We start from the raw sequence: 13,207 nt of genomic DNA, 5'->3' as shown, positions 1-13,207 counted from the left end.
TGTTAATATTGCATAAATTCCATTTCCTTCTCTCTCCATATGATCATCCTGCCTTCTCATTATGCTGATTTGGCCATGGATGTCATTCACATCTTCTCTTTACTCTTGGCTGATAGCAACAGCCAAGTCATCCAGCTGTATATTTTGTTCCTGGTGGCCTCTTTCTCATATCAAATGGCCTCAAATGCATTATTTTCACTGACATTCGACTGAACTACTCTTTTTGGCTGCAGTTCATCAGGCCTCAAATTCAAGTTAAATATGTTCTATGCATAATGGTACTGCAGTTAAATTGCAAATTATGATAAGAATTTATGATGTTACAGTAACAGTAATACATCATCATATGTAATATTATGATTTTTTTAAGTAAAAAAAATCAGAATTACTGGACATGTTCATTTTTTTTCCAAGAACTCTGTAGTAAGATGCCAACCTTTACTGTGTCCAACTGTATATAACATTCCTTGCAAACATCCTGTAATTCCTGTTGGTGGTTGCTGCCCTTCTCTATGTCTAAGTAAGTTGAAATAAATAATTTTCCTCATTGTGAATACAACTTTTTTTTATTATTATGAACTATAGATATATTGATAGAAATTATTGTTTTTTATTATTGTCTGATAGAAATTTTTATATATAGAAATTATTGTTTTTCCTAAAAAATATTCTGATAATGCCCTTTTTATTGATTATATTTTATTATAATAAGCTGAAGAAAGTTACATTCACTGTGGAAAATCAGAAGATATATGTATTTATTCACATTTTTGAATATTATTTCTTCCAAAATCACATATTAAAATGTATTCAAGTAGTTTGCATTTTTAATGTTAGTTCCAAAATTCATAACTCTAAAATGCATAGTACAGATTGGGTTAGCTGGGATCACAGCTGTAGAAACCAAGTGTTGTTTTTGTTTTACATCACTTTAGATCTACCATCTAGATTATATGGAAAAGCCTCATCAATTCTATTCCTAGTAATAATTTCACAAGCATTTATGTAGCAGGATTTGAATATCACATCATCAATAACAAAAAGGAAGATTTTATTCATTTGGCCTCCTAATCTTGATAGAGTAAGTAATGCGGTTCTCACATCCCTTGTGGAAAGTTTCACTTGATCAAAGCCAGATACTGTTATGATATATATTGTTATTAAGGCTCAACTGCTACTAACAAGTAAAATTTCAGAATAACTCACCCAGTTAACAGGGTATATTATACAAATGCAATATATGAGGTAGGTTCCAAACGTTTCTGGCCTGATGTACAAAATTCGCGCCAGTTTTAAAATGCTATGCTTGACAGATAGCACCATCTAGGGAGGTTATGTCCCAGTTTCAACTCTCTACCTGCGTCATTCAGTTGGAGGCATTCATTTGACTAACAATAGCATGCTAAGTGGCTGTAATGATAAAAATTGAGTACTGCACTATGATAAAGCTTTTCAAAAAAAAGGGCTTTCTCTAAGTACTATCAAACGGTGATTGAATGGTGTTTATGGGGAAACTTCTCCTTCATATTCCAACATGAAGGAATGGGCTAAACAGTTTTGCCTATAGAAGCCACCCCAAATGGTTCCAAATCTCTGGTTGCTCAAAAGATCCCTAAGGCAAAAATCTTAAGGCAGCAAAAACTGGGTCTGGCTCCCACTGATGAGACTTCAGTAAAGGTCAAAACTGATCTGGGTATTGACCCTTCCCATAATGCATAGCATTATACATGTCTGCAAGATGTGCTCTGCATTATGGGATACTAAGACAAGTGATGTGAAGTCATACCTTTACCACAAGTTGCCCCAGTCCTGAAAATACTTCAGTCGCAAACTTTGTTCGCTTACACTTGGATAAAGGATTAACTCCCTATTGGCCAATGTGGATGAAATAGTGACACCAAATTGCACTTCTTATCCATGTTATTCAATGGGTGTTAGAGCTTCATATCCAGATTTAGCCGAATGTCTATATCGTGGCCACTTGGGGGGGTTAAACTAAGTATATAATTTCTTGGTATCTTTAATTTATAGTATAACCAAGTGGAAAAACTTTCAACTAGCTACTTCTAATCCAGAGTATTATAATAATAAGGTGCGACACCTTTTGGCAACTCGTATATGAAAATATGACTACTACATTACTTCAACCTTGTTTCACCTCTGGGTCTGGCTCCCATGATGTGCTTTTGTGCTGAAGTGGTTGTGACAATGTTGTAGCCAATGAAGTTTTAACTGAGGCTGGGTTATTGGTAATGATTATCCATTCACTGACAATTGATATTGATATTCATTGATAATTCTCTATTTAAAAAAATCTAATCCTCACACTCTCCTTCACCACACTTTTACATAACTTCCAGAAATGACCTCTGGTTCTTCCTCCCCCCCCCCAACTTCTACTCTTTTTATAATTCCCTCTGATAAAATCCTCTCACTAATTTAAACGTCTCTATCATAACACCTCTCTTCCTCCTATCTACCAAACTCTGCAATCCACATCTCTCCACAGCCAGCATTCCAAACTTCTGATATTGTCTTAGTCATTCGTCTCTGGACTCTCTCCAATGTCTCCACATCACATTTCTGGCAAATGTATCTACCTGTATATGTGGGTTTTCTGTAAACAGAGAAAGCCAGGGATCCATTAGGCTGTCATATAATCAGAGTGTCTAGCAAAGGGAGATTGTTATTATTTTCCTTTTTCAAGGTGTGTTAAGAAGTTGTGGAGTGTATCCATGCCATGCAGCCAAATAGCGAACACATCATCTATATAGCATAGCCAAACAGTGGATTTATGAGGAGCCGAGTTTCAGGCTTTTTCTTCAAAGATCTCCATAAAGAAGTTGGCCCGGGGTGGAGAGAGTGGAGAACCCATGGCTGTCCCATCAATCTGTTTGTGGGATTTTACTTGCCAAACGAAACAGACTGAGTTCATGGTGAACTAAAATAGGGCTGAGATATCGGGAGGAAATTCGACTTGGATGAGGTCTATTATGTCAGTGTATTGGAGTGAGAGGTTTTCTATACTGGCTTTAAAGTGGGCCGAATTGTTTGTGTGAAGGTGTGTTGTCAATATATTGTGTGAGCACTTTGGCTAGATGTTTGGGTAATTTGTATGTGGGGGAATCAATGCCATCCACAATGGGACATAATGGCATATTCTGTTTATGGATTTTTTGTAGTCCATATATTTGGAGGTGGGGGTCTAGAGTTAAAAAGTTTCATTCTGTCACTTCCACAGGCCAAGAAAATAACCTTCTTAAGGAGCCTATGGAGTGTTCTGATTTGGGAGCTGGTGGGGGATCATATTGTATAGGGAGGTAGGTAGACCTATCTAACAGTAAAGAGGTATGCTTACCTGTGTAGTCAGTTTGGTTTCGAACTACGGTGGCATTTCCCTTAATACCTTTAGTAATTATTATTTTACTTGTTTCTTTATTTCCTGTAGAGCTTTGAATTCTTCTTTTGATAGGTTATTTTTGGTGGTTTAGCTTGGGTAAGAACACCAGCTACATCCAGTTTGATATTGTTGGCAATATGGTTGGGGAGGTTGCAGTGTGACTCAGAACTTTAGTCCATTGTCTTCTCCGTGATTCCAAATCTCATCCACTTCTTGAAGCACAACTCCACCAATATGGTACATAGGCTTATATCTCTACACCCCAAAGTGTAGCAGCTTCCATTTATTAACATTAAAATTACAACCCCATTTATTACTCCAAGCTAAAAATTTTATTCAAATCTTCTTGTATAGAATTAACATCAGCAGTACTCCTAATAATTCTACCTAAGTTTTCTTCACCAGAAAACATTTGAAGATCCTCATTCAATCCAGTTGAAATATTATTAAAAAATAAGTTAAATTGCAGGGTACAAGAACAGACCCTGTGGCATGCCACTGGTCACATTCCTTTTCTGAGACGTGGCACAGTCATGCAGACATAACTTGCTAGTATTGTTCAGAAAGCTAATCTTCAATTCATCTAATTGATTTTTTATCCTATCCCATCTTCTGCAGCTTATACACCAGTTTGTGTGGTGTATGAAATGGCTTTGTAAAGTCCAAGAATATCACTGTTTATGATTCTCTCTTATCCAACACATTCGTCACCTTATTATAAAAAGTTAGCAGATTGCTAAAACAATTACCTAACCTTCAGAAACCCATGGTGACCATCATAGAGAATCCTATATCCATCAATTTTATTGCTATCCAGATTCTACATTAACTTGACCACAACTACAGTTATACAGACTGGTCTGTAATGGGAAACTTCTGTCCTAAAACAATGCTTGTGGAGAGTTTACTGTTTTGCCTTCTTTCTGCTCATTAGAATCCTTCCCCATTGCCAGACTTTCATTAAATTACTAGGTCAATGAGATTGCTAACTCTCTTGAACGTTCATGATGATATGTCATCCATCATTTCCACAGCCTTATTATCATCTGTGATTCTTTCACCTTTAATTCTCTTAATACTTTCTCCTTTCTACATCTTGCATCATTTACACTCGTATGATATACTCTGATGAAGTGTTCATTAAATCATTCTACTATATCATTTAAGTATTACTCTGATATCCATAAGTATTTACCAGCATCAATTTGCCCTAATTATTTCCCCTCTTGCTTAGAAAGATAAATGAAGTGAAAGAAAAGTTCATCCTTAGGCCACATATGAACTACCATGCACAGATTTCGTCACCTGGTTTTCAAAAGGATGAAGACATGTTGAAGAGGGCCTAGAGGTGATTGACCAAAATAGTTTCTGATCTCTGGAATGCTGAATATGAAGAATGGTTAAGACAATGCAATTTGCAGAGTCTAGTGGATTGAAGGAAGAGGAGTGACATGATAAAGATGTACATATTGGTAAGGGATTGTCATAGGATTAAAGTTGAAGAGGGTTTTCATAAAATTGTGGGAAATGGAAGTCATCCCTGGAAGCTGTATAAAGAGGGTATTTGCAAGTGAGTGGGAAGCAGGTTTTTTGCATGGAGAGTTGTGAATGACTGGAATGCATTGCCTGAGAGTATGGTATCTGCAGAGAATATGAATGTGTTTAAGGCACAGTATGATAAGCTGTGTGTGTATATGCCAAAAGGGACCACCTAGATAAGTCTATGGCTCCATGGGTGTCTTGGTATAATAATAATAATAATAATAATAATAATAATAATAATAATCATGCATCTGACCATTAAGTTTTTGCAAATGAAAAAGATCAGTAGAGAGAAATATTGAGCATAAAGAAAGGTTGAGTAGATGCAATTTGCAGAGTCTAGTGGATAGGAAGAAGAGGGGTGATATGATAAAGATGTACAAGTTGGTAAGGGATTGTTATAGGATTAAAGTTGAAGTGGTTTTTCATAAAATGGTAGGAAATGGAGGGAGAACACAAGAGGTCATCCCTGGAAGCTGTATAAGTAGGGTATGAGCAAGTGAGTGTTTTTCGCATGGAGAGTTGTGAATGATTGGAATGCATTACTTGAGAGTGTGATGTCTGCAGAGAATTTGAATGTATGTAAGGCACAGATGATGAGCTGTATGCATGACAAAGGGATCCCACGATGAGTCTTTGACTCTATGGGGGTCTTAGGATAATAATCATAATAAAAGAAGATTGTACATATGGACTTTTCTATATTTAGGAATATAGAAAATCAGATTAATGTAATCAGATTATGTTTTGGACCAAAGAAGGTGGCGAATTGCTATGAGATCTGCAAAATCATGACCACCTCTTATGAAGCTGTGGAATTGTTCACAAATTACTGTTTGCCAAAGTTAAAATGAAATTTAGGGTAAGAAGAAACAAAGGAACTGTATCATATTTTATTTAAATCATGTAAATGAAACATCTAAAGTAGAGGTTTGAAATATATTAAAATTTTGATAAGGTGGAAGATTAGACAAACCATGGGAAGTAACAAAATGTACAATAAAAGGTGCAGAGAAGAATCTGATTACATTAACAAGAAAAGGAAGATTGTAAATTGCTGTCCAAAGAGGCTATGCAAATAGCTGTAGAAAGAACAGCAATAAAACTGAAGGGAAACATTAGATAGTTGAGTGCAGATTTTCAGACAAACTAGGAAAGAAATGTTTAAACAAAAGGTGCAAGGATATTGAAATTGAAAGTGACATTGAAATTGATATATTCATTCTCAAATTCCATGGATCCTCTGTCATTCTCTTCCCACACTCCATAAAATTTAAAATTTATCATATCACTTTTCTTTCTTCTGTTTTCTAGTGTCTGCAGTAAATTTTCAGTCTCTCCTCATAATCCACACTTCACAATTTTCTATGTCATGTGGAGCCTCTGCTACTAATGGCTCAGTTATGTAAGTTTGAGTGCAGTTAGTAGTTGGAAGGGGACCAATCATTTGATGCTGTTGGCACACTCTCCCTTGATGAGTCTTTGGACTCCCTGGAGGTGTCAAATAATAATAATAATAATAATAATAATAATATCTTTAACACAGTATAATAAAATAGCCCTTCCTATATGTCATCATTTTAATAATTCCTTATAATTGGGCCATGATGAATTTTAAATGATTTATCTTTTTCTATTGTAAAATTTCATAAAAATATATTGTGATAACAAATATATTGTAAAATTCCATATAAATAGTCACAGTATCACCTAGTACAATCATTAAAACAATGATATGTAGACTGAGCTATTTATTCAAATAGTACAGCTCATGTCACAGAACTCAGTTTTAGCTATACCACACTTTCTCAGCTAATTGGCACAATCCCTTTTATAAAATGGATAAAATACTATTTGTTGGACATCTCCATTTCCTCCCTTAATGCAGAAGATAATAGCAAAACTTTTCTTATTTTTTTATATCTGGATGTATCTGAAAAGAAAAGCTATTCAGTGCATTAAATAAACACAATCTTCACCAATTTGAAATATATTCAGAGAAATTATGAATCTGGACATGTTTTCAAATGGATAATCCTTATCCATTTGCCTAAGGACATGCTCATCATCCGACACATTTAATGTATATATTGCCTTGTGCTTACAGCTCTGCTACTATAAAACAGTAATACTATTAACATCTGCCTTGAAAAACATAAGATATACTTATATATGCCACCATTAATTGTTAGTGGCCTTTAGGGTCTGTTATGACAAACATGGGGTATGAGGGTCTTGAATTTGATCATCTCATCAGAGGAAATCATTATAAATGAGGTATCAGATCTCCCTGCAGTTGATAAGAATGACCACCAAGTCGTCAATCTGGGAGGTTGCCAGCCATGTGAGGAAAGGATATATGTGAAACTACAAGGCTAGTGATTATGCAAAGCTTAGGAAACAGCTTGCAGGAGTAGAATGGAATGAGGAGTTGGGTGGCAAGTAGATCAGTGTTGCTGCGTGCTGTTCAAGAACTATCTAGTAGAAGCAATGTCTAAATGTATTCCAAGGGTCAGAAAGCTAAATAAGGATGTAGTAATAATGAGATCTATGAAGAGTACAACGAACAGGCAAAGAGAATGACTTGGTTGGTAAGTTTAGCAAAAGAGCTGTTGTAGCAGCGGTTAGCTAATGAAACGACCTCCCCCTCTCCCCAAGGGAATTCTTTCTATGTTGCCAGAAGAAAAAAAAATGATTGTGGTAGGATGACATAGATTGAAAAAAATGATATGTGATAACTGCTGTGGAGATAATTGTGTTATTAGATGAGCAGTTCATAACTATATTTCATCCTTGTGAATATGAAAGCATGCAGAGCTTCAGAGCAGTGGAAAGGGAGGAGCATTGGCTGACTGGAGGTATATGCAGAACTGAGTAAACCTGATGTTAATACCACTGTGGGCTTGATGATATATGACCATGTATTTTGAGGGAATGTGCCACAGTGTTGACATCTGCCTTGATATGCCTAATTAATATGCCTTTCATTGGGTCAAGTTCTAAAGTGTGGGTGGAAGTCAAGATTGAGCTTCTTCATAAAGGAGGTGACAGAACTCAAGCTTCACATTATAGGAAAATCTGGGTGTCAAGTGTTGTTGTTAAAGTGTTAGAGATGTTAATGAGAGCCAGGATCCAGAATTGGGTTTTCAACAACAGTGGTATTCTCTTTGATAGACAGCATGCATTTGCTAAAGGAAGGTAATATTTTAGTAATCTACTTATCTATTACATTAAGGTGACAGGTGCATTGGACAAGGGAGATGGATACACAGTAGTGTACTTGGATTTTGCAAATGTTTTTGATAGATTGCCATGCAACGGATGTGGCAAACTAGAATGGATGAGGTTGGATGATAGGTTAATGCATTGTATTGGAGATTGGCTATCTGACAAGTATTATCAGCAAGTTGTAGGGGAGCAATATCCTGTTAGAAGAAAGTCACTAGTGGTGTTATTCAGGGATCTGTTTTAGAGCCATTGCTGTGGGGAAGGTTTGAATGTGGATATTTAGTTGTTTGTAGATGATGCAAAGTTTCAGAATTATGAAGAGTAGAGCAACTGTGACTTGATATAAGGAGGGAATGAGAAACAGGTTTTCTTCATGGAGAATTGTGAATGATTGGAATGCATTACCTATTTTTAGAGGTACCTGTGGCATAGTATAATTATTAAAAGAACACGTAAGACCACAGTAATAACTTTTAATTAATAAAGGTACAGATATTTCATACTAAAACGAATTGTACATCTTCAGTGTCACACAAACAGTTATAAGAATGGAATACAAGTAACGAACATTCAGTGGGTCACATATTAAAATACAATTGTTGCCACATGCCAGGAAATGATAGAAAATAATAATTAATCTTTAAGATAATTGTTTTTTTTTATTGATTATATAAAATAAAAGTCTCCCAGATCTTCGAGAGAGAGAGAGAGAGACAATCATTTCGATTTAAATTCGGTCGGTGTAAAATAGCTTCACAACTTTCTTTAAAAAGGTGTTCATATTTGAACCTGCATCTATGGAGGAGAATAGCTTTATCCCACTGGATATTATGAGTAGTGTTAATATACTGTGTTGTGCTAGACCAGACTTCTGAGGTTTGTTGTATTCAATATAATATTGATGTTCTTTAATTCTTTTTTCCACAGAACTGCCAGTTTTTCCAAAATAAGAAACATCACATTCACATGGTATTTGGTAAACTCCAGATAGAGATGACAGTTTATCCTTTGTAGAAGGCAATAAGGAGGAAATTTTGTTGATAGGAACATACGTGCGAATCAATTGGTACTTTTTCCAAATTCTACCTATGGGTTCTGAGATTCCTGGAATGTAAGGGATTTGAATTCTGTGGACTGTTGAAGAAACCTTAGGTATTGGAACATAAGATTCAATTATCTGTTGGATTTGATTGGGGTTGTAATTATTTGATTCCATTAACTTTTTAATGATGGAAAGTTCTTGTTGGAAGATTACTGGAGAAGAACAAACTTTATGTGCTCTATTAATTAGAGATTTAAGAATGCCAAATTTTTGAGATGTGTGGTGAGCAGACTTTTTATGAATGTATCTTCCAGTAAATGTGGGCTTTCAAAAGACGCTTGTAGATAAGGTGCCAGAAGAAGTTCGAGTAAGGAGGATGTCCAAGAATGGTAAAGTACCAGAATTTCTTTTTCCATGGCAAATTGAATACGTGGGTGAAGGCTATTTATCTGTTGTAGAATAAATTACAAATAAATTACTTGATGAGGTTATCAGTTGGGACACAAATTACGTGGATAAATTACACACCTACTTTGGAAGAACTCCCCGTCTATATGGTCTCCCGAAAACCCATAAAGAAGGCTATCCAGTGCGACCTATCATGAATTGCATTGATTCTCCTACCTATCGAATTGCAAAAGTCTTGTCACGTTCCTCAAGTGCTCTGACCGGACATTACAGATCCTACATAAAAAATTCAACAGATTTTCTTGAAAAAATCAAGGATATAAAAATCAAAGAGTCTGAGTTGTTAGTCAGTTTCGACATTGTTTCTCTGTTTATGAATATTACATTAGCCGACATAGTCAAATTATTATATGAAGATTACCCTGCAGATATTGCAAAGATTTTCGAATTTGTTATCCATTCAGGTTATTTCAGCTGGGAAAATAATGGATGAAATTGTTATGTCAATTTCATGGATGAAATTGTTATGTCAATTATGTCTTGTTAGTCAGGTATTGTTACGTCAATGATGTCTTTGCTGTTTGGTCACATACCAAAGATGAGCTTTACACATTCGACAACAGATAAATAGCCTTCACCTATGCATTCAATTCACCATGGAAAAAGGAAATTCTGGTACTTTACCATTCTTGGACATCCTCCTTACTCGAACTTCTTCTGGTACCTTATCTACAAGCGTCTTTTGAAAGCCCACATTTACTGGAAGATACATTCATAAAAAGTCTGCTCACCACACATCTCAAAAATTTGGCATTCTTAAATCTCTAATTAATAGAGTACATAAAGTTTGCTCTTCTCCAGTAATCTTACAAGAACTTTCCATCATTAAAAAGTTAATGGAATCGAATAATTACAACCCCAATCAAATCCAACAGATAATTGAATCTTATGTTCCAATACCTAAAGTTTCTTCAACAGTCCACAGAATTCAAATCCTTTACATTCCAGGAATCTCAGCACCCATAGGTAGAATTTTGAAAAAGTACCAATTGATTCCCATGTATGTTCATATCAACAAAATTTCCTCCTTATTGCCTTCTACAAAGGATAAACTGTCATCTCTATCCATGTGAATGTGATGTTTCTTATTTTGGACAAACTGGCTGTTCTGTGGAAAAAAGAATTGAAGAACATCAATATTATATTGAATACAACCAACCTCAGAAGTCTGGTCTAGCCCAACACAGTATTAACATTACTTATATCCAGTGGGATAAATCTGTTCTCCTCCATAGATGCAGGTTCAAATATGAACACCTTTTTAAAGAAAGTTGTGAAGCTATTTTACACCGACCGAATTTAAATCGAAATGATTGTCTCTCTCTCTCTCGAAGATCTGGGAGACTTTTATTTTATATAATCAATAAAAAAACCAATTATCTTAAAGATTAATTATTATTTTCTATCATTTCCTGGCATGTGGCAACAATTGTATTTTAATATGTGATCCACTGAATGTTCGTTACTTGTATTCCATTCCTATAACTGTTTGTGTGACACTGAAGATGTACTATTAGTTTTAGTATGAAATATCTGTACCTTTTATTAATTTAAAGTTATTACTGTGGTCTTATGTGTTCTTTTAATAATGCATTACCTAGGAATGTGGTATCTGCAGAGAATTTGAATGTGTTTAAGGCACAATATTGATGAGCTGTGTGTATGACAAAAGTGACCTCCTAGATGAGTCTGTGAATTTATTGGGCCTTAGGATAATAATAATAATTATAATAATAAAATACACACTCAGACGAGGTATATTTTAATACATCTATTTTCAGACCATATCTGCACTAATTTGTTTATATTTGGTCTTTTTTGAAGGTAATGAAGAAACTTTTAAGATTTTACAAAGGTAAAGAATAAACATTATCGCAGAACTGGGGAAATTCAGCTCTGTAGATGAAAAGAAGATAGATAGATACTATGACAGATGTCATAGTATAAAAGCATCTCTGTAAGTTGTGCAAGATAGTAATGAATTTCCTACATTATGCAAAGCAAGTTTATTGTACAAAGAGTGCATGGAATGTACTCTTTGTGCAATAAACTTACTTTTCATAATGTACTCTTTGTACTCTCAGAGAGGATGATGAGAAAGCATACTGTGAATAAGCTTAAGGTGTGGTGAGATTGTGTCACTTAAAACAATTCATAAGTCTTTTGACTCTGTGTAAGTCCAGTGGTAATAATAATTATTATAATAGTTGTTTTTATCATTATATATTTACAAAGATTACAGTTTTTATACAACTTATTTTATGAAACAGCAAGAGAGGTTCACAAGAAATTGTGCACCTCTCTTCCTTTAGTTATACTTTGTGAAATAATTCTCTTTCAATTGTGTTGAATTTTTTTAAAATAATTTTTCTATAGAATGCAAAGTAAATGGAAGAGATTATGAATCTGGAGAAGAATGGCCATTAAAGGAAGATCCTTGTCAAATTTGCAAATGTTTGGTAACATTTTTTCTGCACTTTTCAACTTTCACATCTACACTTAATCAGATAATTAATATAATTATACTTAATGTATAGCTAGTTTACTATTATTCTACATGATCCTATGTAGGAGATCCAGTTTCCTCATCACTGCCACAAGTCAACAAAATACTTTTCTCCTTTCCCAGTTTATTTAATTTTTGAATACCTTCACATTATTATTATTATTATTATTATGATTCCATAGGCATCCTCATGGAGTTCTAAAACTCATCAAGGGAGGCCCTAAGCATTTCTTCAAGCACTAACCAACATTTGCACAATATTTCTTCATTTTGAACTCATTCACTGAGAATGCACTCACAACAAACTGGCAACCCACTTCACTCATTCACAATTTTCCAAGTAAAATATCTGGTATCCTCAAACTCATGTGCAATTTCCACGGATGACCTTAATTTTTTACCCTACTATCATTGTTATTATTATTATTATTATTATTATTATTATTCTTTTTTTCTGTTGATTAACCAATTTCTGCAATTTGTAAATCTTCAACTATCATTATATGGAACTCTCCTAATAGGAAGGTCATCTTCATTTTGCAGATGACCTGCCACCATTTTGGTCAGTTGCCTCTGGATCACCTCTACCTCATCTCTAAGTGAATATTATCTATATACAATAGCCCACTCTTGTAGCTTTTATAAGCCTTACCAAGATCTTATAAAATGATATAATTATTTATTTAGCATATGGATCACACATGAAAAGTTACATTACATTAATCTTTAATATATATGGACATAGTAATAGACATATGTACAATAAGAAGAATAATACAGTCATAAAAGAGACACTCAAGAATCAAGAATAGGCCACAACTGAATGTTGAGGTTGATTATCCAGTCGACTGCACTTGGTGTAGCATGGATGAAGTCTGACAGGTTTCCACTGTATGCACGTAGGACACATTCTGCTATAATATGATCAATTGTCTGGCGGGGTGATCCACAGTCGCACCTGGGTGAGGCAATCCTGCCCCATTTGTAAAGGTGGTCTGCACATCTGCCATGGTTGGTGCGG

At 34.9% G+C, this 13,207-nt stretch overlaps 1 protein-coding gene across 3 annotated transcripts in view; it reads left to right on the top strand.

The window, feature by feature from the left end:
* The window catches only part of LOC150093698 (kielin/chordin-like protein), a 1,333,292-nt gene that overhangs the window by 707,076 nt on the left and 613,009 nt on the right, over positions 1–13,207 (top strand). For all 3 annotated transcript variants that reach the window (XM_090412628.1, XM_090412627.1, XM_090412629.1), the window contains 2 exons: positions 415–520; positions 12,057–12,139. In XM_090412628.1, coding sequence (XP_090268754.1) covers positions 415–520; positions 12,057–12,139 — 189 coding nt within the window. The remainder of the gene's footprint in view (positions 1–414; positions 521–12,056; positions 12,140–13,207) is intronic.

This window comes from Typopeltis vanoorti, chromosome 23 (genome assembly GCF_054136105.1).
Source record: "Typopeltis vanoorti isolate ZY-2024b chromosome 23, IOZ_Tvanoo_1.0, whole genome shotgun sequence".
Lineage (NCBI taxonomy): Eukaryota > Metazoa > Arthropoda > Arachnida > Uropygi > Thelyphonidae > Typopeltis > Typopeltis vanoorti.
This window is presented reverse-complemented; position numbering and strand designations above follow the sequence as displayed.